Source organism: Arvicanthis niloticus, chromosome 1 (genome assembly GCF_011762505.2).
Source record: "Arvicanthis niloticus isolate mArvNil1 chromosome 1, mArvNil1.pat.X, whole genome shotgun sequence".
Lineage (NCBI taxonomy): Eukaryota > Metazoa > Chordata > Mammalia > Rodentia > Muridae > Arvicanthis > Arvicanthis niloticus.
In genome coordinates, this window is record NC_047658.1 from 7,222,570 (window position 1) to 7,249,415 (window position 26,846).

The 26,846-nt window shown below is 51.2% G+C and overlaps 4 protein-coding genes across 6 annotated transcripts; 2 read left to right on the top strand and 2 right to left on the bottom strand.

Moving 5' to 3' along the window:
* Positions 1 to 279: 279 nt before the first annotated feature.
* Mrps12 (mitochondrial ribosomal protein S12) lies at positions 280 to 2,900 on the bottom strand. 2 transcript variants are annotated; one of them, XM_034486111.2, is made up of 3 exons: positions 2,784 to 2,900; positions 2,518 to 2,585; positions 280 to 884 (listed from the first exon to the last, which is right to left on the bottom strand). In XM_034486111.2, the coding sequence occupies exons 2-3, from the start codon at positions 2,564 to 2,566 to the stop codon at positions 514 to 516; spliced, it is 420 nt and encodes a 139-aa protein (XP_034342002.1). In that variant the 5' UTR covers positions 2,567 to 2,585; positions 2,784 to 2,900; the 3' UTR covers positions 280 to 513. The 2 variants fall into 2 exon arrangements, with proteins under 2 accessions (XP_034342002.1, XP_034342008.1); XM_034486117.2 differs by having other exon boundaries at positions 2,698 to 2,791.
* A 42-nt stretch (positions 2,901 to 2,942) lies between these two features.
* Sars2 (seryl-tRNA synthetase 2, mitochondrial) lies at positions 2,943 to 13,986 on the top strand. The gene is made up of 16 exons (XM_034486099.2): positions 2,943 to 3,301; positions 5,020 to 5,118; positions 7,398 to 7,427; positions 8,037 to 8,177; positions 8,255 to 8,309; positions 8,770 to 8,833; positions 9,109 to 9,214; positions 10,234 to 10,281; positions 10,471 to 10,579; positions 10,838 to 10,883; positions 10,962 to 11,049; positions 11,135 to 11,244; positions 12,595 to 12,688; positions 12,779 to 12,871; positions 12,960 to 13,025; positions 13,561 to 13,986. Exons 1-16 carry the CDS (start codon positions 3,035 to 3,037, stop codon positions 13,702 to 13,704), a joined length of 1,560 nt encoding a protein of 519 aa, XP_034341990.1. The 5' UTR covers positions 2,943 to 3,034; the 3' UTR covers positions 13,705 to 13,986.
* A 114-nt stretch (positions 13,987 to 14,100) lies between these two features.
* Ccer2 (coiled-coil glutamate rich protein 2) lies at positions 14,101 to 19,149 on the top strand. Of its 2 annotated transcripts, none has more exons than XM_076930810.1 (5): positions 14,101 to 16,548; positions 16,744 to 16,793; positions 16,946 to 17,033; positions 17,337 to 17,857; positions 18,823 to 19,149. In XM_076930810.1, exons 1-5 carry the CDS (start codon positions 16,470 to 16,472, stop codon positions 18,910 to 18,912), a joined length of 828 nt encoding a protein of 275 aa, XP_076786925.1. In that variant the 5' UTR covers positions 14,101 to 16,469; the 3' UTR covers positions 18,913 to 19,149. The 2 variants fall into 2 exon arrangements, with proteins under 2 accessions (XP_076786925.1, XP_076786923.1); XM_076930808.1 differs by having other exon boundaries at positions 14,101 to 16,219.
* A 55-nt stretch (positions 19,150 to 19,204) lies between these two features.
* On the bottom strand, positions 19,205 to 26,760 carry Nfkbib (NFKB inhibitor beta). Its single transcript, XM_034485437.2, has 6 exons — positions 26,435 to 26,760; positions 22,232 to 22,337; positions 21,809 to 22,148; positions 20,370 to 20,458; positions 20,017 to 20,289; positions 19,205 to 19,366 (listed from the first exon to the last, which is right to left on the bottom strand). The coding sequence occupies exons 1-6, from the start codon at positions 26,611 to 26,613 to the stop codon at positions 19,265 to 19,267; spliced, it is 1,089 nt and encodes a 362-aa protein (XP_034341328.1). The 5' UTR covers positions 26,614 to 26,760; the 3' UTR covers positions 19,205 to 19,264.
* Positions 26,761 to 26,846: the final 86 nt, after the last annotated feature.

The following is a 26,846-nucleotide window of genomic DNA, read 5'->3' on the forward strand; positions in this document are numbered from 1 at the left end:
AACTGCTCTTCTAGAGGAGCCGAGTTTGGTTTCCAGTAGCCACATCAGGCGGTTCACAACTGAATCCTGGGTCTCCAAGGCCGCCTGCACTCACATGTAGACACCAACCTCCCAAACAGAAGAACCCCCATCACCTCCGCACACACAAATATGCACTGAGGACGTGGAGCACACAGGTAACAACGTCCAGCACCTAGAACAGTTCTATCAGGAAGAGGGAACTGTGGCACACAGATTGGCATTTGCCAACTCACCTGGGGACCAACACCGCACACTGGGTGACATCACAACCTGAAGATATGTTTATTACAACCCCCATCCATGAGGTCAACCTGCAGACACTAAACATGGAAGCCGAGAGCGGGCACAGGAGTACTTCCTTCCAATTCACCTCCAGAACAGGTTACTAGCAGTCAGTCTTGCTGAGTCAGGTAAGATTTGAACCTGACTAGCTGCCTCTGGAGCAAGACATGCCAGTTTCCAAGGATCCAGCACCAGACCGCTGTGAATTAGTCATTTCTTCTTTTGCACGTGGCCACAGTCATACTTGCCCCTCACAACTTTGAGTTTAACCCCAGGCAGGTCCTGTGTGCGACCACCCTCCACGAGGACCACGTGGTGCTCCTGCAGGGTGTGGCCCTCCCCCGGGATGAAGCAGACAGCTTCTTTGCCGGTGCTGAGGCGCACGCGGCAGCACTTGCGGTTGGCGGAGTTGGGCTTCTTGGGCTTCCTGATGAATGTGCGCAACACCACACCCTTCAGCTGGGGCCGGCCCTCTGTGGGGCCCAGACGCTTAGGGGGTTCCTTTGGGCGGCCTAAGCGGTGCATCTGGTTCAGGGTGGCCATGGAACGGGTGGCCCAGAGCTGGGGAGCTAGGGCTAGGCCTGGAGAGACACAAGAGGGTCTACTAGGTTTCCATATTCTAGAGAGCGATCCAAGCCCTTTACAAGGTCATGTCCGCTTATGTCTAAAGGTATTCAGTGGGATGGACAGATGGCTCAGTGGTTAGAAGCACTTGTTGCTCTTGCAAAGGATGACCGTTTGATTCCCATCACCCACAGTGGTGGTTCACAACTCTAGTTCCAGAGGATCTGACACATGCATGAGTTGCACTAACATACCCACTGACATTCATACGGAGGCTGAAAAGATGCCTCAGTGGTTAAGAGTAGTGGTTGCTCTTACAGAGGACCCAGGTTCAATTCTCAGCACCACACGGTGGCTGGCAACAATCTTTAACTACAGTTCTAGGGACCTGATGCCTCTTCTGGCCTCCAAAGGCACTGTAGAAAGTTGGTGCACATATTCATGCAGGCAAGACACTCATGTATTATTTAGGAATAATACAACAGCTAACCTTTATTATTATACCCATAATTATAATGTTCTTACAGATTTTAAACATTTTATATAAACTGAGCATGCAAGGCCGAGCCTTCTTGAAGACCCCACCCCCTACCCAACCTGCCATTGCTCCCCATCCCCCACTGATTCCTTGTTCAGACTGCTGTGGCCTAGGTACCTTCAAAACAAACTAGCAAACAGCAAGGACCCGAGTGGCTGCAGTATAACATAAGGAAAGGCAGGCGCGAACCCTGGAGGGCATGTTTTCAAGGCAGTCCTTAATTTGTGGAGCTGCAGAGGTGGCTCCATGGTTAAGAGCACTGGGTGTTCTTACAGAGGACCCACGTGACAGCTCACAATCATCTGGAGTCCCAGTTCCCAGGGATCAGAAGCCGTACACAAGTGTGATGCACAGACATATACAGGCAAAACACTTATATATGCAAAACTGATTTTTTTTAACAGGGTCTCACTATGTAGCTCTGCCTGTCCTGAAACTCTCAGTGTAGAGCAGGTTGGCTAGTAAAATATCCATGTGAATGAAATCCCCAACACCTCCCTCAGGACACCGTGCACAGACCTGATATCTGGGCAATGTCTAAGAACACAGTAGGTCGGACGGCTTGGAATTAGAAACACAGAACTTGAATGAATGACTAAACTTCCTAGCTTGGATTTCTCACCCGTAGGAGGTCATCAATAAATACTTGCTGAAGGAATAAACACAACTGAGAGACACCTAACCAGGAAGACACGCCGAGAAACGAACACTTGTTGGTATGGTTGTTACAAGAACACAGAGTGTGTACTTACACAAACTAAGACAGACTATCACTAGGCAGTACAATCTCAGGGATTGTCTATTCAGGTGAGCCATGACAATGACTGACAAACTCCGGACACAGGAGCTTTCCACATCTTGCCCCTGGAGGGAGGGAGCGTGGTGGTAGAAAAAGCCTGTAACACCAGAACTTGGGAGACTGAAGCTGTAGTCAGGAGTTCAAGGCCACCCTGTCTAAAAAGTGATTTGGAAGCGAGCCTGAACTACAGTGAAAACCTGTCTCCAAAACAAAACAAAAAAACCGGCACCGTGCTTAAAGCTGACACCATCCGAAATCTGGGAAAAGCAGTGCCAGTGAGTTGTCCTCGTCCCTGTGGCTCATGCTCACTTACCACGACTGAGGGACGTGGTGAGGCCATGGAGAAGGCCGGGCCAGGACATCTCGCCGCCTGCTGCGCCCCTGTATTTGGCGATAAGACATTTCAGAAACCAGGCTGGGACCAGAATCCCACTCTCAGAGCCTCCTAGAATCTCCTCTAAAACAGAAAGTCCCCTCGCAAATGCAGTCTCACTCTGAGTAGGTCCCCAAGAACCCAATCGCCCTCGCCCGGATACTGGAAGGGGAAACTGAAGACAGATCACCGGTAATTGCTCTCACCTCTCCAGCCTAGCGGGGTCGTACACACGCCAACTCCTATCTCCAGCCCCTTCCGGGGTTTCTCTTTAGTGGTTGGCTGCATCTTTCCTACGTCACTGAAGGGGCGGGATAAGGATGACGATTGGACAATGACAGAGCCTAGATGCATTCAATTTTCCTCATTGGAAGGGTTTCTGAAGCCTGGGCGGGAAATCTCCTTGCGCCTCTGATTGGCTGGTCCACAGTGAGTGACTTCTTGTTTCCAGTCCAAGATGGCTGCGTCCATGGCACGGCTCTTGTGGCCTTTCCTGGCTCGCCAGGGGCTCCGGTCCGCAGGACGCTGCGTATGCAACCAGAACCCAAGGAGGAGTTTCGCTACAGAAAAACGAGTTCGAAACCTCCTGTACGAACACGCACGTGAGGGCTACAGCGAGCTTCCTTACTTGGACATGGAGTCGGTGTGCGCATGCCCAGAAAAAGCCGCGCGCTCCCTGGAGCTCCGCAAGGGGGAGCTGCGGCCGGCCGACCTGCCTGCAATTGTGAGTGAGTGCGCTTGCGCCCTGCGGGAGCGGGCTACTTTATAGAACTGGGTTTGCCAGATGCATTCCATTTTGTGGGAAAAACTACTCAACAGGAATTTGCGTTCCTCCCCAAGTTGGCAATGTCTTGTGCATGACACCCACTTATGTGCCAGTGACTAGGGAGAACTAAGGCCCTATTGAACGCTGTGGATGCCTTCTGTGACCTGCATGCCCTTTTGCATGCATTTCATAATTGGACAGTTGGTATCTACTGTACTCCCGAAACTTAAATACCATTGTCTTCTGTACTCGAACTTCATGCCAGGTTCACCCTAAGGCCACAAAGAAAAATGAGGAGGGAGGTGTGAATCAGAAGAACTCTTGGAGATAGAGCTTTGCATCCTGCCATAAACAGCAAGCTGTTTAGATAGAGCTGAATGGAGAAATGCCTGCTAAGCAGATATTTAAAATATATCTGTTTATGTACTTCTGATTCAGATGTTGAGACTATGTGCCATGATTCTACCTTACAGGGAACTAAAATTGGGGGTCGCCATGTCGGTAGTGAGTTCTGAATATAATGGATGGATCTCCCAACTCTGCCTTGAACCCTTCCGTATAGTTATTTTTCTGTTGCTGTGATAAAACACCATGATCAAACCAACTTACAGAAGACTTTCTTTGGGGCTTGTCGGGGACAGAATGGCAGAGCAGTAAGCTGACAGCTCACATCTTTAACCACAAGCATGAAGCACAGAGAGCAAAATAGATGTGGGCCGAGGTTCTGAGCCCTCGAAGCCTACCTCCGGGAACATATTTCCTCCAGCAAGACCACACCTCCTAGGCCTCCCGAACATCCGCCAGCCACTGACCACGTGTTGAAATGTCAGGGTAGGGGGACATTACTTATTCAGATGACTGCAGACTCACACCAGTCCTTGTAAACCACTTCAGCCTCATTTTAAGTTTTTGTCATGTTGAGTTTTTCACCAGCAAGCACTGGTGGCCCAACCAATAGGGGCACTTCTGCCAAACCTGACAACCTGAATTCAATTCCCCAGTGGTAGGAGAAAACCAACTCCTGAGAGAATTGTCTTCTGACCCCTCATTCGAGAGCAAACACAGGAAATTCATGTACGTGCTTAATAATAATAATAATAGAAAAATCTGCCTGGGTGTGGTATTTTAAAGGAGGCAGAGGCAGGCAGATCTGAGGAGACCTTGCATTTAAAGAAGACGAGCCAGGGGAGATGGCACAGCAGGTAAAGGTCCTTACTGCTGAGCCGATGGCCTGAGTTCAATCCCTGGGATCAACATAGTGAAAGAGAACTGACTCCTGTATGCTGTCTTCTGACTTCCATGCTGCAGCCACTCACAAAGAAAGTTTATAATCACCTTTAAAGAGGTGACTTAGCCGGGTGTGTGCTGGGGCCTCTGTGGAGAAGGACAGGATAGTTACAAGTTCAAGGCCACCCTGGGCTATAAATACACAGTCTCACAAAAACAAAGAGTCACACTTCCATGACTGTACATTGGTTGGTCGTGATCATACAGAAGCGGCTGCAGAGTAAACTGGGAAATGCATTAATTCAGGGCACTTGCATGCCCACCTGAGCTTTTGGGCATCTATGCTAATGGAGGAGGGCGTGCCCCTCACCCACTGTCATCAGGTGCCTGGTAGAGAAGACTTCAGAGCAGTGGCCATTTCACTGTGATGCGACACTCTCCCACTGCAGATTTCCACATGGCAGGAGCTGAGGCAGCTGCGGGAGCAGATCCAGAGCCTGGAGGCAGAGAAGGAGGCTGTGGCAGAGGCAGTGCGGACCCTGTTGTTGGTGAGCATGGGGGAATGGGAGTCCTGCGTGGGCCAGGGCAGGCCAAGGCAGCAAGGATGTCCCTCTGTCTGGGAGTAACAGAAAACCCAATTAAAAGGGCTTGAATCATGTAGACAGTTGTTACCTAATGAAACAAGCCACCCAGCCAGGCGGTGATGGCGCACACCTTTAATCCCAGCACTTGGGAGGCAGAGACAGGTGGATTTCTGAGTTCGAGGCCAGCCTGGTCTACAGAGTGAGTCCAGGACAGCCAGGGCTACACAGAGAAACCCTGTCTCGAAAAACCAAAAAAAAAAAAAAAAAAAAAAAAAAAAAAAGAAACAAGCCACCCAGGCCTGATGTTCCAAGGGCTGATGAATTAGCTCTCTTCATCATCCCCAGCCAGATTCTTTTCCTCTGTGTGCCCAACTTCAATGCATAGATTAGACCCCGTCACAGTTCCAAGATGGCTGCCACCAGTCAGAGACAACGTCTACTTCATGGTCTTTTCCAAGAGCAAGGAGGCCATTCCCTAAGTAGAATCCTCTTGCTTCCAGAGCTCAGACACCCATCCTCACAGCAGTCATCCGCAGGATGGTTAAAGTCACAGTTGCTAGTTTAGGGCCAGTGTCCATAGTCCTGAACTGAAGGGACAAACTGAATCAGGTCTGTGGGGAGGAGAGAAGAGAGTGCCTGGCTTAGACCTGAGTTCTTAACCTTTCCCCACCCACCAGCCCCTTTTTACCAGAAACACCTCATCTTTCTTACGTGTTTGGTTTGTAACTAGTTTACATCATTGTACATACAAAACCCCTTAATGTTGCCGATTTTTTTGCAACCCCAACATTTAGTGACAGCGCCCCATATAGAGTCACAATCCAACATTTATAAAGCTCGACGACCTGTAGCATTCACAGAGATGGCTTAGTAGATGTCCTAAGGGTGTTGGTGGCACACAGCTGTAATCCCAGCATCTGCCAGGTAGAGGTCAGAGGATCAAGAATTCAATATCCTCCTTAGCTACTGTCTTAGTCACTGTTCTGTTGCTGTGAGGAGATCCCATAACCAAGGTATGTGTTTAACTGGGGACTTGCTTATAGTTTTGGAGGGCTCATCCATTATCATCGTGGCAGGAAGCTGATAGGCATGGAAGGCTGGAGCAGTAGCTGAGACCTTTATATTCTAATCCTTATCCAGCAGGCAGAGAGCAGACACTAGGTCTTAAAGCCCAAGCCCAGTGACATATCTTTCTGCCAAGTCTGTACCTACTCTAACAAAGCCATGCTTCGTAATTCTTCCAGATAGTCCATCACCTGGGGACTAAACGTGAAAGCATGAGAGCCTGTTGGGTCCATTCTCATTAAAATAGTCACAGCTACATATCAGGTTCCAGGCCAGGCTGCCCTATGTGATTCCCCAAAAAAGTCATTTAAAAAACAGACAGGGCCTGGAGAGATGGCTCAGCAGTTAAGAGCACTGGCTACTTTTCCAGAGGTCGTGAGTTCAATTCCCTGCAACCACATGGTGGCTCACAACCCTCTGTAATGGGATCTGATGTTCCCCTCTTCTGGCACATGCAGATAGAGCACTCACATACATAAATAAATCTTTCAAAATAAAACAAGCTGAAAACCTATTTGGGAAGTGGTGGCGCACACCTTTAATCCCAATGCTCAGGAGGCAGAGGCAGGCAGATCTCTGAATTTGAAGCCAGCCTGATCTACAGAGCAAGCCCCAGGACAGCCAGGGCTACACAGAGAAACCCTGTCTCAAACAGAAAACAAAACCAAAAAAACCCGAAAAAGAGAGATGATCTAGCGGTTCTTACAGACCTGAGTTTGCCAGGTGCTCACACCCACCTGTAACTCCAACTCCAGAAGCTCTGACACCCTCTTCTGGCCTCCAGGTGCATCCACACTCACAGTGCGCACATGTGCGCACACACACCAGTAGGGCCAGGAATGTAGCTGGGTGGCACAATGTTATCTATCATGCACAAAGCCCAAGGTTTAAACCCAAATGCACAAAGTAAGTAACAATATAAAATAAAGAGGTACACTCCCAAGAACCCCCATCTTGCCCTCACAGAGCCCAGGAGGAGGGAGCAGTTCATTCAGAGCACTGGGTGTCATTACTGTTACATCATGTTGCTGTCTCGTGGCTCTATCAGCAGAGAACCTGAGGCAGAGTGGGAGATTCAGATGTCATGCTCCTCTTTGAACTTTGACCTCTTCTGTCTCTACTCTGAACCCCCAAGCTCATTACCTAATCACCTTCTCCCCTTTCCTCTTCTCCACCAGGCAAACCAAGACAGTGACCAAGTGAAGAAGGTACTGGGGCCCTGACATCTACACCCTCAATGGGGAGGGCAGGGAGGGTACCATGTTGGTCACAGTTTTAATTCAGGCAGGGTTAGAAGGTAAGATAAGAAGAGCAGCTTCCGCTGGGGCCAGAGAGATGGCTCAGTGGTCACAAGTGTGTACTGCTCTTGCAGAGGGCCCACATTTGCTCACACACACACACACACACACACACACACACACACACACACACGTATACTTATGTAAAATATATGTATTAAAAATAAAGACAGTCTGTCAATTTGTGAAAATACAGCTGGTGTCAGGTGCACTAGAGCCAGCTCCTGGCTCCGAAACTAGGTTTTTCTGAACCCAGCTTTTTCCCTTTCCGACAGAGGAAGACAGAGTCGAGTGCACCTTGTGGATAGTTCCCTCTTGGGTAGTTCAGCTTGGCTCTTGTCTCCTCACAGCCAAAGCAAGAGAAAGTTCCAGTTAGCTAGACCTGAACATTGTTTGCATGATCTTGCCAAGTTGAGAGGAAACTCGGGTGTCTGCATGGGGTTCTGCCAGCAAAGCTGAGTCATGCTCGTGGAGGTATCCCTGACTCTCCCCAAGAGTAACCCTCTTTGCCCTGTCTAGGACCCCCAATATCAGGGCCTGCGGGCCCGTGGCCGGGAAATCCGGAAGCAACTCACAACCTTGTACCCCAGAGAGACCCAGCTGGAGGAACAGTTCTACCGGCAGGCACTGAGGCTGCCCAACCAGACCCACCCAGACACGGTAAAGGCCATTCAAGCTGCAAGGGAGACAGGGCATCCAGGCTGTCTCCTTCCCTCTGACACACTCCTCTTCTGCAGCCTGTTGGGGATGAGAGCCAGGCCAGAGTGCTCCGTGTGGTGGGCGACAAGCCGGGTAAGTCACACCCCAGTGCTCAGTGTCCCTCAGGTCTCAGGCTGGGACATGGCAGGCCTTGGGTCAGGGTGGGGCTTGAGGGCACAGTTGGAACATCCCAGCAGACTTGAGCTGAGGCTGCGTCTCCGTGCCCTTCCTTCACTGGGCAGCCCACGCTGGCATGGGTACTGCATGTCTGGCTGCCTCTCTCTTTTCTTCCTTGCTTTGCTTTGGTTCCCACTCTCAGGGGCTTCTCTTCCTAGCCCTGTATGTCTCTCCACTCTCTGTGTGATCTCCTTCCCTTTACTCATCCATCTTCTTCTCTTTCTTCTTCTCCATTTCCCTCACTTCCCTCTCCTCCGTCCTTTCTCTCTGTTTCTCTTACCCCTCTTCCCTTCCCCCATGACCCTCTCCCTCTCCCCTCCCTGCTTTCTGATTCATCTTTCTTCCTTTCTTACCATTGCATTCCACCTACAACCAGCTTTCTCCTTCCGACCCCGAGGCCACCTGGAAATTGGCGAGAAACTGGACATCATCCGGCAGAAGTAAACCCCCACCACCCCCATCCTCCTCTGGGTCTCACCCCCCCCAACCCATCATCCCCACACTAACAGCTGGCAGCCCTAACAGCTGGCAGCTAGCTTCTCTCCTGCAGCCTTAGGGTACAGGGTGGACTACCAGGGCTGGGCCCACTTAGCATGAATATTTGATGCCAGGCCCGCCTGTCATCTGGGCCTCTCTGCCCCCTGGGTACACGAGTCCTTTCCCCACCCAGCCTGACCCACAGGCACTGCTGGTTTGTCTGCCTGTCTGTCTCTAGGCGCCTGTCCCACGTGTCTGGCCACCGGTCCTATTATCTGCGCGGGGCTGGAGCCCTCTTACAGCACGGCCTGGTCAGCTTCACCCTCAGCAAGCTTGTCAGCAGGGTATGGCCTGCCTGAGGACCTGCTTGGACAGGGTGACACCAGTACCAAGTTTAGACGGATTGAGGTTGCTCAGGGGGCTGGGAATGTAGCTCAGTTAACTGGTAAAGCACTTGCCTGGCATGCATTAGGCCCTGGTCCCATCCCCTGGAACATACCCCTACACAGAGAGAGAGCAGCAGAGAAGCTGAAGCAGGAGGATCAAAACTTCAAGGCTGACCTGGGCAACATAGTGAAACTCTGTCTCAAAAAAACAAAAAAAAATTAAAAAATTTAAAAACCAAGAGGCCAGTGTGCCGCAGCTGTCAGCATCGGCGTTGATTCCTAGGTCATCTGCGCTCTGTGGATGCTATTATTATGCCCCCTTTTGAGATGGGAAAATGAGGCTTGAATGGAGCTCAGGGCTTGGCCTAGAGCCTGCACTTGTAATCACTACCCCTCACTTCCTGCTGCAGGGTTGGGGCGCCTGGGGAGCAGTGTCCACTGAGGCAAGGGGTTTGTGCCATCAAGGCTGATGAGTTGCTGGCCATGGTGGGGGCGTCACAGGCTTGCAGGTTTTCTTTCTGTTATTCTTTTTTGTTGTTGTTGTTTGTTTGTTTTGTTTTTTTTTTGTTTTTTTTGTTTTGTTTTGTTTTGTTTTCTTGAGACAGGGTCTGACTTTGTAACCTTAGCCCTTAGCTGGTAGTCTGGAGCTCCCTATGTAGACCAGGCTGGCCTCAAACTCAGAGATCTGCCTGCCTCTGCCTCCTAAGTTCTGGGATTAAAGGCATTGGCCAAACAGATTTTCTGAGGGCACTAGGGAGGCTTCAGGTGGGGAGGGGACACGTTAGCGCTGTGCTCAGTGGCGCCTCCAGCTGCCCTCTGCAGAACTGCAGGGAAAGCACGGTGCTCCCAGCAGGAGCACCCCAATGACAGGGTCCCAGGGCTCAGGCCTCCGTAGTGTCCTCAGCTGAGGGTTGGACTGTAGAATGGCAGGACAGCCACTGTCTCCTCCTCAGGCTGATCCCCTCCTCTCTCTGCAGGGCTTCACCCCCATGACGGTTCCAGACCTTCTGAGAGGAGCTGTATTTGTGAGTGAGACCGGAGTGACAGGCCCTCTCTCCCTTAGGAGACCACCCTGGGCTGGGTCATGGAAGTCAGTCACAGTGCGGGAGAGAAAAGCAATTCCAGATGCTTTCTAAAGGAACAGCTGGGGTGGTGACTTCAGAATGAGGGAGGCCAGGTTACCCATACCTGACTCCCCACAACCTTCCCCCCAGGAAGGCTGTGGAATGACACCAAATGCCAACCCATCCCAGATTTACAATATTGACCCCTCCCGCTTCGAAGACCTCAACCTGGCTGGGACAGCAGAGGTGGGGCTGGCAGGTAAGCAGCTGCCTGGGTGATGGGGGAAGAACAGCTCCCCACAGGGAACAGATAACAACCCTAGAGCTAACACATACAGTTGTGTAGGCTGTTAACTGCTCAAAATCACAGGGACTCCACGATCATGTCCTCTGATATAGGCTTCTACTCTAAATCTCATGTGACTTCCTGTGGGCAATGGCACCCCTCCCTAACCCCATCTTGTGACTTCCTGTGGGCAATGGCAACCCTGGCTAACATGCCTCTCTCTCCTCCCAGGGTATTTCATGGACCACTCTGTAGCACTCAGGGACCTTCCAGTCAGGTGATGCTCATTTCCTTTCCTGCTAGACCCATTGGTAACATCTACCCTCCCTGACCCAATCTCCCATCTTCCTACTAGGATGGTCTGTGCCAGTACCTGCTACCGGGCAGAGACAGACACTGGGAAGGAGCCTTGGGGGCTGTACCGAGTCCATCACTTCACTAAGGTGAGTGGCACAGGCCTGGATGGCGTACACAGGTCCCCTCCACCACCCAGGACCTCTTTGACCCAGTGTCCCTGCCCTGCCCCAGGTGGAGATGTTTGGGGTGACAGGCCCTGGGCTGGAGCAGAGCTCACAGCTGCTGGATGAGTTCCTGTCTCTGCAGGTGGAGATCTTGACGGAGCTGGGCTTGCATTTCCGGTGCGGAGATGGTGCTGGGTGGGACTGGTGGGGGTTGAGGGAGGGAGTGGGGTCCACGGGCAGGCCTACCACCTGCTGCTTTCCCCTAGGTGAGGCCTCTGTACTGTATAGTTTCTGTCTGTGCATTATTTTGTTTTATAAGAGCATGGGAATTAAGCTGCTCCCCGCCCCTCAGAGCGCCCCATCTCTAGAGTTTGGTTCAAGAAACCTCATTGTCCTCCAGGGTGAAGTGGGGGAGCAGAAGGGAGGCACCAGCTGTCACAAGACCCACTTGTTCTCTAGGACACACAGATTTACTGAGGGCCGAGGAAGGCTAACTTGTACCCAGGCAACTCTACAACAGACACATAAACAAAAACAAAAAACAAATAAAGAAATGGAGAGTATGCAACCAGGTGACAGGTTTCACACCTGTAGCGTCAACACTTTTAGAGGCCATGGCAGGATTTCCATGAGTTCAAAACCAACCTGAGCTATAGAGGGGAACCCTGTCTCAAAATAAAATAGAAACAAGACAGAAAAGGTTTGATGTCGGCTCACACTTAGAATCCAAGCACTGGGGAGGCTGAGGCAGAAGGATTGCTGTGTGTTTGCGGGCAGCTTGGACTACATGAGTGAGACCTTATTTCAAAGGAAACAAAACAAGCTCAGAAAAGTTCCCACTGTGTAAGCAGGAGGACCTCAGCTCTGACCCAGCACCCACACAGGAGCTGGGGGTGATGGTGAGCATATCTGTCCCCTAGTGCTGGAGAGACAGAAATGGCGCCCTAGCGCTCACTGCACAGCCTGTCTAGTGGAATCAGCGGGCACACAAACACAGGGCCCAGAGATGCACACCTACAACTTGTGATCTACAACCCTAGCACTTGTGATCTGGACCCTGTTCAAAGCCATCCTCAGCTACATAGTGAAGTCTAGGCCAGCCTGGGCTATATGAGACCCTATCCCCACCCCCACCCCACCCTGAAAGAAAAAGGGGGAAAAAGACAGACAGAAAAGGCCAGTTAGAACTCCAAAACTGGAGGTGCTGGTCTAGACCATAAGAACGGTAGGGTGAGTGCCCACAGACAGCCCGAGGCTTTCCTACTCACCTCGGCCTTCTCTTCTGTCTCCTGTGGATACCGCCTCCCCAGCTACTGGTGCTTCGCTTCCACTGTGTTCTTATCCCTTTCCCTCCTTTGTGGTTGCCGCTGCCACTGCCACTGCCGCCGCCGCCTCTGCCGCCTCCTCCCATATCTCTTCCTCCTCCTCTTCCTTCTCTTCTTCCTCTTCTTCCTCTTCTTCCTCCTCCTTCATTCACCTCCTTTACATTCTTCTCCTTTATCCAATGACTTTTGCCCTTGGCCTCAGGGTGCTGGACATGCCCACCCAGGAACTGGGCCTTCCTGCTTATCGCAAGTTCGACATTGAGGCCTGGATGCCTGGCCGAGGCCGCTATGGAGAGGTGAGAGGCCTGGCCTAGTGGGCACGGTTGGTACAGCACTGGAGGATGGGCCTGTTCCCCAAGACAGCCTCTCAATCACTCCTGTTCCAGGTCACCAGCGCCTCCAACTGCACAGACTTCCAGAGCCGCCGTCTGTATATCATGTTTAAGACAGAGACCGGGGAGTTGCAGTTTGCACACACGGTGAGGCCCCCACTGTATTTTCACCTTCCCGTCCCAGGGCCAGGATGAAGTCCGAGCCTGCCCCTGAGCATGCATGCACTTCTTCCAGGTAAATGCCACGGCTTGTGCTGTTCCCCGTGTCCTCATTGCCCTCTTGGAGAGCAATCAGCAAAAGGTGAGCAATCCCCCAAGTCTGGAATCTCAGATTTGAACGGGAGGACTACAGGTTCAAGGCCTGCCTGGGCAACTTAAATAAAAACATATCTCAAGTTAAAAAGTAAAAGAGGGCCAGGGTGTGGCTAAGTGGTAAAAACACCTGCCTAGAACCCCCCAGGGAGGGGCTGGGGGCGTGGCTCAGTGGTAGAGCCCCTGCCTAGAATCCCCCAGTGAGGGGCTGGGGGTGTGGCTCAGTGGTAGAGCCCCTGCCTAGAATCCCCCAGTGAGGGGCTGGGGGTGTGGCTCAGTGGTAGAGCCCCTGCCTAGAATCCCCCAGTGAGGGGCTGGGGGCGTGGCTCAGTGGTAGAGCCCCTGCCTAGAATCCCCCAGTGAAGAGTTGGGGACTTTGCTCCGTGGTTAAGAGTTTGCCTGGCATAGAGAACACTCTGGGCTCAAAAAGAGAAGGGAAACAGTATGAGGGTTTGAGACTTCTACCAGCAGCTGAGGGGAGAGCTGGAGGAAGGGTAGCATCCTAATAACTGCTCTGTCACCAGGATGGTTCAGTCCTGGTGCCCACCGTTCTCCAGCCCTACCTAGGCACTGACCGGATCACGGCCCCCACCCACGTGCCTCTCCAGTACATCGGCCCCAATCAACCTCAGAAGCCCAGGCTCCCCGGCCAGTCTGCCGCCAGATGACAGCTGTCTGCTCCAGAGCCTGGCATTCTAGAGACCCCTGATACTTAGAGCCTTCCCCTGCAGCTGGTCTTGATATCTATGTACTTGTCTTTCCTTCCTGGACCCCTGAGTCTACCTCTTTCCCTTCCCTGGTGGTGAATTATTGTCAGTGACTCCTGCTATCACTGGGGTTGTCAGCCAGAGGCATGTCTCAGCCTGTGACAAGAAGAAGGCCATCCCAGCTTCCTCTTCCTACCTCAGTGCTGAGCAGAATGCCTACAATAAATGGTCATGAGAACAGAATCTTCTGCATCTGTAAGCACAGGAAGTGCTGGTGACTGCTTTCATTGCCAAAGCTTCAGAGTCTGTGACATGCTGGGTGGCTTCAGGCTCCCCTAGGGAGCTGAAAGGATGCCAAGACCTCTCCCTTCCTCTGGGATAAGGCCATCACCCTCTGATGGCTCCCTCAAACTGAGCCAACTTTATTCTTATCCTTGGCCCATGGTCCCCAACTCTGGTGCTGTCCAAAGTGTCCCATTCATGGCAGCTGACCCCAGACCCCATTGCCTACTTCACAGACACTCCAGCCTCTTTGCCTACACTAGCTCCTCTCCTAGTGGGTTGTGCTCAGCACCTCAAGCAGCTCCAGCCACCCTTCACACTATCGGTGGCTTTCCACCTCCAGTGGGTTAGCAAACCTGAGGCTTTACCTTCAGAATGTTCTAGGATCTGCCAGTTGCCCTCTCCTTCCTCAGCCCTGTTCTTTATCTAGTCACTTTTCCCCACCCAAATAGTCAGAAGAGACTCTCCAGAATTCTAAACATCACACAATCACAGAAACTATCTAGAGCTGGCAAAATCACGCCCCTGCTAGAGCATGAGGCAAATCACAGCTGCTGCAGACAATCCGAAGCAGCTCATATCCCACACCTGGGATTAAAACAAACATGTTCCTCTTTCTCTCTCTCTCTTTTTTTAAAATTTATTTGTTTATTTTATGTATATGACTACACTGTCACTGTCTTCAGACACACCAGAAGAGGGCATCAGATCCCATTACAGATGGTTGTGAATCACCATGTGGTTGCTTGGAATTGAACTCAGGACCTCTTGAAGAGCAGTCAGTGCTCTTAACCACTGAGCCATCTCTCCAGCCCCTCTATCTCTGTTTTGTTTGTTTGTTTGTTGTCTTTAAAGAAACCAAAATTGTCACTAGAGTAGAGTGCTTGGCTAGTATGCACAAGACCCTGTTTGGTTTCCTAGTACAGAGTTAACTGGGCATTTCAGTGTCTATAATCCCAGCACTTCAGAGGCAGAGGCAGGTGGATATCTGTGAGACAAACCTGGTATACATCAGGTCCTTTCTCAGAAATATAGGTTCCTGGAGTCTGGTATGCCACACATCTGTGGTCCCAGCATGGGGGAAACAGAGGCAAGAAGATCAAGGGTCAAAGGTTTGCCAAGAGTGCACACCTTTAATGTCAGCACTTGGGAGGAAGACAGGTAGATCTTCTGAATTTGAGGGTAACCTGGTCTCCATAGCAAGTTCCAGGCTAGCCAGGGTTGTACAGAGAGACCCTGTCTAAACATAAGGGGCTGGAGAGATGGCTCAGTAGTTGAGAACACCCACCCTCTGCTCTTTCAAAGGACTTAAGTTCAGTTCCCAATAGCCACGCCTGGTTGCCCACAACAGCCTCTAACTCCAGCTCCAGCTGCTCAGAGGCTCTCTGGACTCCATGTCACCTGCACTCACATGTGTACATAGCCACCACCACACACACAGAATGTTTTTAAAAAGGAGGTTGCAGCTAGCCAAGGCTGTCTCTAGCAAGACCCTGTCTCAAAGAAACAAACACATTACTGGATATTATCTGTGGTGGCTCACAGTTTGTATTCCCAGCATTTAGAAGCTAAGGCAAGAGGATTGCCATAAAATTGGAGGCCAGCCTGGGCTATGTAGCAAGACCTTGTCTTTTAGGGGGGGGGAAAAGAAGAAGCAAAGGCAGGGGAAAAAGTTACTCGGGACTTGGTTGGTGGCTGTGCTAGCATGACCGTAGTTCAGATCCTTGGAATCCGAGTAAAAGCTGTGTGTCTTGTAACCCAAGACTAAGTGAACAGTTGGTTGGATCCCAGGAGCTTCCTAGTTAACTGTTCTATCCCAAAAGTCTAGCTCCAAGTTCAATGAGAGACCCTGTTTCAAAACATAAAGTGGAGAGCAACACAAGAAGACACTTGCCATTGGCTTCTGGTCTCCACACATGCATACACCACACCACACATGTATGTGGTACTGGGGTGCCATGCAGCCCTGTGAAGTTCCCAATGCCCCTCATATTTCATCCTCACCCAAAAACTCTGGAGTGGGTTGTCACCAAAATATAAGAAAGTGTCTTAAGCAACTGTCCCAGCACTGAGCAGCTGGTGATGATGGAGCAGGGACTTGGGCTAGAAGGAACTGTCACCTCTGAGGAAGTAGATTTAGAAGGATCCACTTTCCAGATGAGGAGGGAGCCGAGAAGAGTTGCCCAGTTCCCACGTGAGTCTCTGGGGAAACCCTCCCCAACCCGAGCTTCTGAGCCAGAAGCCCAAAGGGGTGCATGCTTGAGTGTGGGTTCCTATGAATAATTGAGTTTCCTAGAGTGCCCCACAGCTGTCCCCTCTCCCTGAGCCGGGGAGGGGGCGGTGGTGACGTCATTTCCTCCCCTGCGGGCCACTACACCTGGGTTATAAGGCACTGGCACTGGCTGTCTGCCCAGCAGAGAGGTCCCGGGTCTGGACTCCCCACCATGCCGCTCCGTGCACCCACCTCTGCAGCGCTGCTGCTGCTGCCTCTGCCCCCGTTGCTGGCACTGCTGCTGGGGGCTGGTGAGTCCACGGCCCACAGAGGGATTGGGTGACAAGGAAGTACACCTTAGATCGGGTTATAGGTGGGCAGCTGAGCTTGCACAAGGGAACAGCACACCTGGCAGATGCTGGGCTGTCGACCGGGTGCCGGTGGTGGGGGACGACGGGGGAGTTAGGATCAGTACCATGAACAGCACCCGTTTTCTTGCTCCACAGCCTCCTCAGCCTCCTCAGCTCCCCTGATGCCCAGACCCTCCAAGGAGGAGGTGAGCAGAGCCCTTCCTTGCCCTCCACATCCCGTTGGCTCCCTTCTGTCTAACTTCTCCCTGTATCCCCAGCTCTTTTGATCCTGTAGCCACTCTGTTTTCCCAAATCCCTTGCCCTTGACCTCCCTCTAACTGTTCATCCTTGCTCCCAGCTAACCCGGTGTCTAGCAGAGGTGGTCATGGAGGTGCTGACACTGGGCCAGGCCCAGAGAGGCCCCTGCACAGATCTGCTCCACAAAGGTAGGGATGCTCCAGTTCCCCTCAGAATCCCAAGTTTCGTTTCCTACCTCCCCACTAGCCCACAGTGCATGGTGGAAGAGTTCTCTGGTCTGGGTTAGTGTGGTACTGCTTACAGCCCCAACTGAAGGAACCTGGCTACCTTAAAGCTCCCTGCAGGATGGGGACTGGGCAGGGAACATCTGCAGCCCGTGACTCCCCCTTCAGTGCTAAGCAGTTCCCTTCATGATATCCGGAAGGACTCAACTCTTTGGGGACTGTTTCTTAGTTGATTGCCAAAGGAGCATCCTATCTTTTCCCTGCCAGAGATATTCGAGACAGAGCCCCATGGCTGTGTGCACCCTGAGGAGAAGAGGTTGCTGGGTGGGGACTTCAACAAGCAGGAGTCTGGAAAGATGAGGTCCAGCCAGGAGATAAGGGAGGAGGAAGAAGAGGAAGAAGCAGAGAGGACCCACAAGTCTGAGGTTCGGGAACAGGCGGTCCACACAGAGCTCCACAGCCAGCTTCACCAGGAGGAGGAGAAAGAGGAGGAAAAGGAGGAGGAGGAGAAGAGTGAGCCAGGGAAGACCTCTGAGCATATGTGGAAGCCATATCTAGAGGGTGCTGGAAACCTCCGGAAGCGGGTGGCTGAGAAAGCCAGCGATGAGGAGGCAGCCCAGTTTCAGGCAGAGGAGAAAGGCATGCAGCTACTGGGCGGAGGCCGAAATCTGTGGCAGGGGCCCAAGAGGGTCGGAGGAGAGAGGCTCGAAGAGTCCTCGAACCATCATCACCACCTGGAGCAGCCAAGCACCAAGGCCAAGCAGGAGGAAGAGGCTTTAGAGCAGGAGGTGAGTGGAGGGTTGCTCCAAGACTGCAAAGGAGTCTCCTAGGGCTGGGTCACACAGTGTGAAGTCTACCATGATGTGGGTCTGAGTGACCAAGTGTGCACCAGATCTAGGTAGCAATGCCCAAGCAGGGACAGTGACCAGAAGACACCGCTAATTACCCAGAAGCACCAGAGTTAGCCATCATTATCTGTACCAAGTAAGTCAGTTCCCTCTGAAGCTAGCAGCTGTCCTCTGGTTCACAACGCTAGTGACAGAGGCCACTGACTAGGCCATGCCAAGCTGAATGTCCCAGCAAGATGGCTCAGTGGGTACAGACACTTGCTGCCAAGTCTTGCAACCTGAGTTCAATTCCTAGATCCCACATGGTGGATGGAGAGGACTGACTCCCACAGGTGTCCTCTGAGCTCTCCACACACTCTGTGGTGCACATGTGCACACATACACACATAATAAATAAATGTATAAACTTTTTTTGTTTTTGTAATTATGGGCTGGAGAGATGGTTTGACAGTTTAACAGTCTCTTCCAGAAGACCCAGCTTCAATACCCAGGATACATGGTGACTCTGTAACTCCCATTTCCAGGGGATCATATGCCCTCTTCTGGCCTCCCTGGGCATTAGGCAGACATGTGATGTACAGGCATGTGATATAAAGGCAGGCAAACACCAAGTTTTAAAAATTAATTAAGTATCACCTCAGATGGGAGCAGCAATCAAAATGGCCACCACGTTACCTAGGGCTAGAGATAGAGGTTCGTGGTGGCATGCATGACTAGCATGCACAGGCTCTGGATTCACTGCCCAGCAATGCTACATAAGCCAGCTGTGACAACATCTGTAGTCCCAGCACTCACAAAGGATGCAGAGATCGACGGTGGCGGGCTGTGTGGACCGCCATGTGGCTCTGGTGGGCAAGCAGAGCTTTCGGGTTTGTAGGTGGTGACCATACTTCTGATCTCCCCAGGAACACGATGTGGAGCGGCTGGAGCACATGCAGGAGCAGTTAAAGAAGGCGACCGCCATGTTAGGGGAGGCTCTTGGGAGGGAGGGCTGAACCCACTGTCCTCCTTCCCCACGCTCCCTAAGGCTCAGGACTGTTGACCTCAGAGCCCCCCTTCACCAGACATCCTGCTCCACTTCCAACAGGCAGGGACTGGAACGCAAGGATGTGCCTGAGAACCAAGCCCGAGAGAAGTCTGAATGGACAGGGCTGGGTTCAGGCTGATCCCACCCCCAACTCCTCCATCCCCCTGAGTGAATAAAGCACAAAGCAAAGCACCCTGGCTCACACTTGGCTTTGGAGGGATGGGACCTGAGATAAGCAGGAAGGCAGTGTCAGTCTGGGCTCTGGTTGTCAGGTCTGAAATTTTATTAAACTGGAAACTATATTAATATTAGAACTTAAGTCAGGCAGGGTTGGGGTCATCAGGAAGAGGTTTGGACGCCAGGGAAGGAGGTAGCTGGTTTTGGCTCCTGCCACTGTGAACCACGATGTCATCATATTCATCCTGAGAACAAAGAGGGATAGCACAGGGGTCAGGCAGCTGCCACCTTGCCCACTGCCCAGGTCACAGCACCCAAAGAATGGGGTGTCACTGTGAATCCTGTGTTCTCACACTCAGCAAGTGACACTGGAGACCACGGCTCTGGGCCACTTTCTCTACTACGTGGCTCTTCTCCCGGTGCTCCTGCCTCACCCACCTTCAGCCCTTTTCATGCTACACCAACCCCTACCTGGGGTGTGCTGTCGCCTGGGATCTTCAGTAATGCTCCTCTCACCACTGGCTGAGGTCTTTCCCTACCATCAGTGTTCTAGACAGTCTGACCAAGGTCACCACCAACCTATACCACAAGCTCTGCATCTCCTGCTCCCAAAGTCACTCCCTATACAGGGTCTCACCATGCAGCCCCTGCTGGCCTCAAACTCACATCCACCTGCCTCTGCCTCCTGAATACTGGGATCCTAGGCTAAAAGTGTATGCCACATGACAGACAGCCTTAACTGTCCAGCTGCCACTGCCACCATTGCCCAAGTCTATGACCGTTTCCCACATCTCCTCATGTGCCCCTCCTCTGGATTCTCTGACAGTATCCGGCCAGGTTTTCTTGTTGCTGGTTTACCCTGACCCCCAAGCTGGAATTCCCATTCCTGACTCACGCCCTCATCTCTGTTGTCACTGTCACTGTCACTGCCACTGCTGCTGCTGCAAGGGCTAAGCTTATCGTCCTCATCCTCAGGTTCAGGAGCCCCATGTGCACGAAGGAGGCGGGCAAGAATGGGGTTGGGTCGGAGCAGGGCACTGCCAAGTGGGGTGCGGCCCCCATACATTCGGGCAGTGGGGTCAGCACCAGCTTTCAGGAGAAGCTCCAGCACGCTGGCTGCTTGGGCTTCTACTGCCAGATGCAGAGGGGTCCGGCCACATGTGGGCTCCTGTGGGACGTGACAGAGAGGTCAGTGAGACTGAAGAGGGGACAGTGCCTTCCCTACATTGGCCCACCACAGTGTCTTACCGGTTTATTGAGGTCTGCTCCAGCATCCCTGAGCAGCCGGACCATCTCTGCATCTTTTTGGATGACAGCGACATGGAGTGGGGTGTGGCCTGGGGACAGAGCAATTGGTGTCAGATGATGAGGTAAGGAGCCTCAGCTCTGTCTTCATCCTAGGGAAGGGCCATGTGAGCTGAGGATGCCAAGTCCAAGGGCTGGCTTCTGAAGTCCTTCCTAGGTATGCATACAGGCTCCTAAACTCCAGATGCCTAAGTCTAGCAGCCGGCGTGTGCAAGCCTGAGTCTGCCACATCTGGGATCTATGGGGATGAGGCCGGGACTTTGAATGAAAGCACATAATCTGTGGACCAAGATACTAAGTCTTTGATCTTCCTTCACAAAGAACAGAGGCTTGACTAGCATGTACAGTCCTTGATTCTAGCCCTAGCACCATAAATAAAACAAAAGATACAGTGACAATAACAATAAAAGTCTTCCCAAAAATCTGGGGCTCAGGACTCTGGCTACCAGATGACCTCAGTCTATTCATGAGGCCTGGCTGAGAGGGTAACCCCTGTGTCCTCTGTCCGTGGCCCATGGCTGGGAACATGGGATGGATCCTCTCATCATGGGTAAGCTGGGCTGGTGGCTTATACTTGGGGACAATTCTGGAGGGAAGGCACCTTGCAGGTGGGTAGCACAGGTTTAACCACTGTATCCTGGCATCTCTGGATCTGTGGGTGACAGGTCTGGGTCATAAGTGGTTTGATGACTAGATCTGTGGGAGAGGGGCCCTATATGTCCAATTCTTTTTTTTTTTTTTTTTTTGATTTTCGAGACAGGGTTTCTCTGTGTAGCCCTGGCTATCCTGGAACTCACTCTGTAGACCAGGCTGGCCTCGAACTCAGAAATCCTCCTGCCTCTGCCTCCCAAGTGCTGGGATTAAAGGCGTGCGCCACCACCGCCCGGCTATATGTCCAATTCTTAGTACTCCTGAGACTGTGTGGAGGTCCTTAGTCCAGATGCTAGGATTTGTGGAGCCTAGGGATGACTTCCCAAGGAGGTAGCTTTGCTTTGGGGTTTTTTGAGACAGCGGTTCACTAAGTAGCATAGGCTGAATTTGATCTCATGATTTTTCTACCACCCAAGTGCTAGGACTAAGTGTTTGTTTGAGACAGGATCTCCTGTAACCTAGATTGGCCTCAAACTAGCTAGATAGCACCAAGGATGACCTTGACTTCCTGAGCCTCTAGCTTCCAAGAACTGGTGTTATAGGCGTACACCAGCGTGCTGCTTATGCTGGGCATGGAACCTAGGGCTTTAAGTATGCCAGATGAGCACTCCCCCGACTGAGGTATGTCCCAGGCCATCAGCTGTGTCTCAGGTTGGGTGAGGAGAGCCGGGAGCCTGGTGCCCTGGGTCTGGCCAGGAGCTCACATTCTCCCCAGGGCCCAGGGCACTCACCATCATAGTTTTCAGCTTCTAACTGCAGCCTCCAATCTTCATCACGTGACTCCTCCTCCTCTTCATTCTCTGGGTTGGATTGGGGGTCCATGGTAACAGGGGCGTGGCTGGTGTCTGGGGTATGGTTCTGACTCTGAGTGAGGTAGGTATCTGAGGCATCTCTTGGGTGGCTGGGACGGGGCTGGAGCAGTACGCATGCACACGTGTGTGCCCTCATCCGGCAGGCCAAGTGCAATGCCGTGTGGCCCCCTCTCTCAGCCACCAGCACTCCTGCGCCAGCTGCATACAACTTCTCTACTGTAGACGCCTCCCCAAGGATGGCTGCTAGGTGCAGGGCTGTCTACAGGGATGGAGAGAAGGGGTTAGGGCCACACTGACAATCCTGAACCCGGTTCCCTACAGCAACCACCCCCAGTGGCTCACTTGGCCTAGGTCATTCTGCAGGTCCAGGTACTCAGTGCCTGCAGAGAAGCCCAGGAGGAAATCCAGGAAGGGCTCATGCTGATGTATCACGGCCAAGTGCAGGGCTCTGGGGACAAAAGGCAGAGGTCAGTAACAGAATGTCTACTGTGTGCTACAAACTGTGGCCACAGTTGGAAACATTTCAGTGATTGAAATCAGGAGAAAAGTTAATCCAGCCACTTTGTCTGGCTGGCTGGTGTTCTGAGATGAGACAGAGTTTTCATAAGTTGCCCACAGTGACCTTGGGTTCAAGTCCCTCCCGCCTCAGCCTCCTGAGTAGTTCCGCCCCCAAGCCTGTGCCAGTAGGACCAGCCACCAACGTTGTTTCACCTGTGCTTACTAAGTAATATAATCAAGCGTAGTAGCTCTGACTCCAGCACCTGGGAAAGCTGAGGCAGGAAGATCGTTAGTTTGAGGCCAGACTGGGCTACATAGTGAGTTCTAGACCAGCAGGGTTAAATACTAAATAATGAGATTCTATCACATACACACACAAAAAATGCTAGGCATGATGGCACGTGTGAGAGGCAAAAGCTGTGATGTCTGAGAACCTGGTCTGCATGGAGTTCCTGGTCAGCTAGAGCTACATTGTGAGAACTTGCTTCAAATAATAATAAAGTGATGTACAATTGAGGTAGATAGCCAATACGGAGCTCTGGCCTCCACACACAAACATGCATGTACATAGGGACAAGCTGGGTGTGATGGCTCTGCACCACACACACACACACACACACACACACACACACACACCAGTGTAGCTCTAATAACAGACCTTCTAATTATGTGAAGCAAAAGCTAACAAAGAGAAGACACAGCAGACAAATCCATAGATGTGGTGATTTCAACAGGTCTGTCACCAACTGTTCCAACAAATAGAAAGTCAGGAGCACACAGCCTGTCACTTGAACAGCAGGGGTTCCTCGGTGGCTGTTGCCTTGATTTTGCAGTCATGGGGATGGAACCTAAGGCAGTGTGCATGCAGGGAAGCTCTCTGCCACTGACTTACCTCCTACTGGTTCTCTTTATTTTGAAACAGGGCCATCCTATGAATGTCCCCAGGCTGGACTTGAATTCACTGTATTCCTAAGCAGGCCCTGACCTTGAAATCCTCCTGCCTCAGTCTTCTTTGTGGCTGGAATTACACACCCAGCTTTGAGCAACACTGCTAACCAACACTACCTCTAAGTCACACATTATCAAAATGAATTCTGTGGGGACACAGTTCCTGAGAGCACTTGCCTAGCACTCAGAAGGCCCTGGGTCTGATGGCCAACACTGCAAGAGAAAAACCAGAGACTGCAAATCAAACAAAACATGTTCTCTGCCCACAGCGAAATCAAATTTAAAGCTGGTAACAGAAAAAGATCTCAAAATTCCTCCAAGTATGGAAAATGAACATACTTCATAACCTACTGGCCAAAGAAGAAGTCAAAAGAAAAATTAGAAAATATACTCAATTATGTGAAAACAAAACACAATATATCAGAAGTTCTCCAGAGGAGATATTTACAGCATTCCAAGCACATTAAAAAGAAGAAAGCTTGCCAGGCAGTGGTGGCTCAGCCTTTAATCCCAGCACTTGGGAGGCAGAGGCAGGTGGATTTCTGAGTGCAAGGCCAGCCTGGTCTACAGAGTGAGCTCCAGGACAGGCAGGGCTATACAGAGAAACCCTGTTTCGAAAAAACAAAACAAAACAAACAAACAAACAAACAAAAAAACACTTGTTGCTCTCGCAGAAGACCCAGGTTGATTCCAGCACCTACACTGTGGCTCACAGCCATCCCTAACTCCAGTTCCAGGGGATCCAACAAGCACAAACACATTCACACACACAGGTAAAATATTCATACACATAAAGTAAAACTATTCAGAAGGTAGTGGCAGACGTATCTCTGAGTTCGAGGCCAGCCTGGTCTACATAGAGAATTCCAGAACAGCCAAGGCTACACTGAGAAACCCTATCTCAAAAAACCAAAAATAAATAAAATAAACCAAAGAAAAATTTCATAGTGTGTAGACAAAATCTCTTACAAACATCACCTGTCAATAAAATGGCCAATGGCCAATGAGCTGAGGCAGGAAATAGGAGGTGAGACACTGGCAGGAAGAGAGAGGATTCTGGGAAATGGTGAGAGAATAAAAGGAGACACAGGGAGAGACTCTGGAGGAGTCACTGAGGGAGACACTGAGAAAGACCACGCTAAGGAAGAAGCAGGCCTGAGAATGAAGGTAACTAACTACGTGGAAGACATAGAATAATTCAAATGGGTTAAATAAGTTATGAGTTAGCCAGGGAATGAGCCAAAGCCTGTAGCCAAGTCATTTATTAATTAATTAGTCCCAGAGTGCTTATTGTTGGGAACTAAGTGGCCAGAAGAAAAAACAGATTAATTTCTTTTACAGTAGTGTTCAAGGCTATTCTGAGCTACATAGTGAGACACTGACTAAAAAAAAAAAGGGGGGGGAGAGGAGGCAGCTGGGAAAATATTTTGATAAGTAAAGCACAGTGACCTTAGTTTAGAACCCACATAAGAAAAAGCTGGGTGGGGCTGGAGAGATGGGTCAGCAGTTAAGAGCACTCACTGCTCTTCCACAGGTCCTGAGTTCAATTCCCAGCAAGCACATGGTGGCTCACAACCATCCGTAATGGGATCCAATGCCCTCTTCTGGTGTGTCTGAAGACAGTGACAGTGGATTCACATACATAAATTAAAAGAAAAAAAAAGTCTTTAAAAAAGAAAAGAAAAGAAAAAGCTGGGGTGTGGTTGTAAGTATTTATAACCCCAACACCAGGGAGAAGGAGGCACCAAATCCCTGGGGTGGAACACAGAGGTGCACACCTTTGATCCCAGCACTCAGGAGGCAGAAGCAGATGGATCTCTATGAATTTGAGGCCAGTTTGGTCTACAGAGTGAGTTCCAGGCCAGCCAGAGGAGGAGGAGGGTGGGGAGCAAGAGATGATCCCTGAGGCTCTCTGGCTAGCTAGTCTAGCCTATGTGGTCAGTGCTAGGCTAGTAAAAGACTCTGTCTCAAAACATCAGCCCAAGGTTGTCCTACACACAAACACAAAGCCATCCTCAGCTACAAAGTAACCTCAAGGCTAGCTCGGGCTACATGAGACTGTCAGAAACACACAAACAACAAAAACAACAACAAAAAAAGGAGGAGGAGGACAAAGAAATTACAATAGCCAGACCCAAAGTAGCCAGAGGAGAATAATAAAGGAACAAGAACCAATAAAGTAGAAAGTGAAAAATAAGAAAATTAAGGAAACTACTCCTGGCTCTTTAAGATGAGTGTTTGTTGGGTTCCCCTCGTAGGTCAGGCACTGAGTCACTGAACATACGCAATAAGCACAAAGGACAAGAAACTCCCGGGTACAATCCCTTACATACGCCATCACCACAGCCATCCCTTCTCCCCAGCTTATCTGCTAACCAACATCTCCTGCTTTTTAATTTTCCTTTCAGTCTCCCTCTCCTCCTTTTCTTCTTCCCTCCTTTTTGATACCGGGTTCTCCCAGGCTATCCTCAGACTAGTGATCCTTCTGCCTCAGCCCCTTGAGTGTTGGGATGACAAGTGTGTACCATCACACTCAGCCAGGGATTGGAAGGTGGTAGTTTGGGAGAAACATCTGGCTAACAGATGAATCCTATCCTCATAGAATCGAGTTTCTAAAGTGTATGTAGCTCTGGCTGGCCGGGAACTCAATCAGGTGGCCTCAAATTCAGAGAGATCCACCTGCCTTTGCCTCCCAAGCGCTTAAGTGCAGGGTCAATGCTGAACGTGCCAGTGTCGTAGACTCAGGGCCAAGAACTAATTTTGGAAATCAAAATCTGGCTTATACAAGAATAGCCAAAGACCAAAGGCCACATCTGGAAGCAAGAGGTCAAAAGGTGTGGGAACTAGAGTGGTCGGAAAGGTTCAAATCCGATTTGGGGATCAGGAGCTCAAATTCAGAGTTCAAAAAAGGTGAGACACTTGACTGTGAGTGAAAGCCGACTAGTCTCACAATTTTAGTTTGGGGGTTATGGGTCAGGAAGTCCAGCATCGGAAATCAGAGTTAGGAAGGAGAAGATAAGAAGCCACAGGAATGATATGGGCTAATGGGGACTCAGGTAAGATCCTAGGGCTCAGTTTGGTAATTTAAGGTTTACTCACGTGTCCCCATCCTCAGTGACGTAGCCAAAGACTAAGGGCGCCCAAGACAGCTCTGGGCCAAGCTCCGCGCCCAGACCTGGCCCTCCGGGAGCCGCTGCGTCAGGACCTAGAGAGCCCAGGCCGCTGTCACACCATTCATCGGCGTCCGCAGTTTTTCCCAAGCACGCGACCCCGGCCATGGCCCCTGCCACCTCGGGTGGCCCCCTGTGGTCACCTGCTCGTAGCTGGGCTCTGCCGTGAGCTCCAGCGCTTCCGCCCTGTCGGGAATTCCCCAACACGCCCCCTCATATACCCAATCAAAATGTGTTAAATAGCTACACCCCGCCCCTGTACTGCACCAGAACCAATCAGAATAATGAGGTAGACATTCGCTCGCTGAGTTTCCCCACATTTTCCAGACGCCCTTTATCAA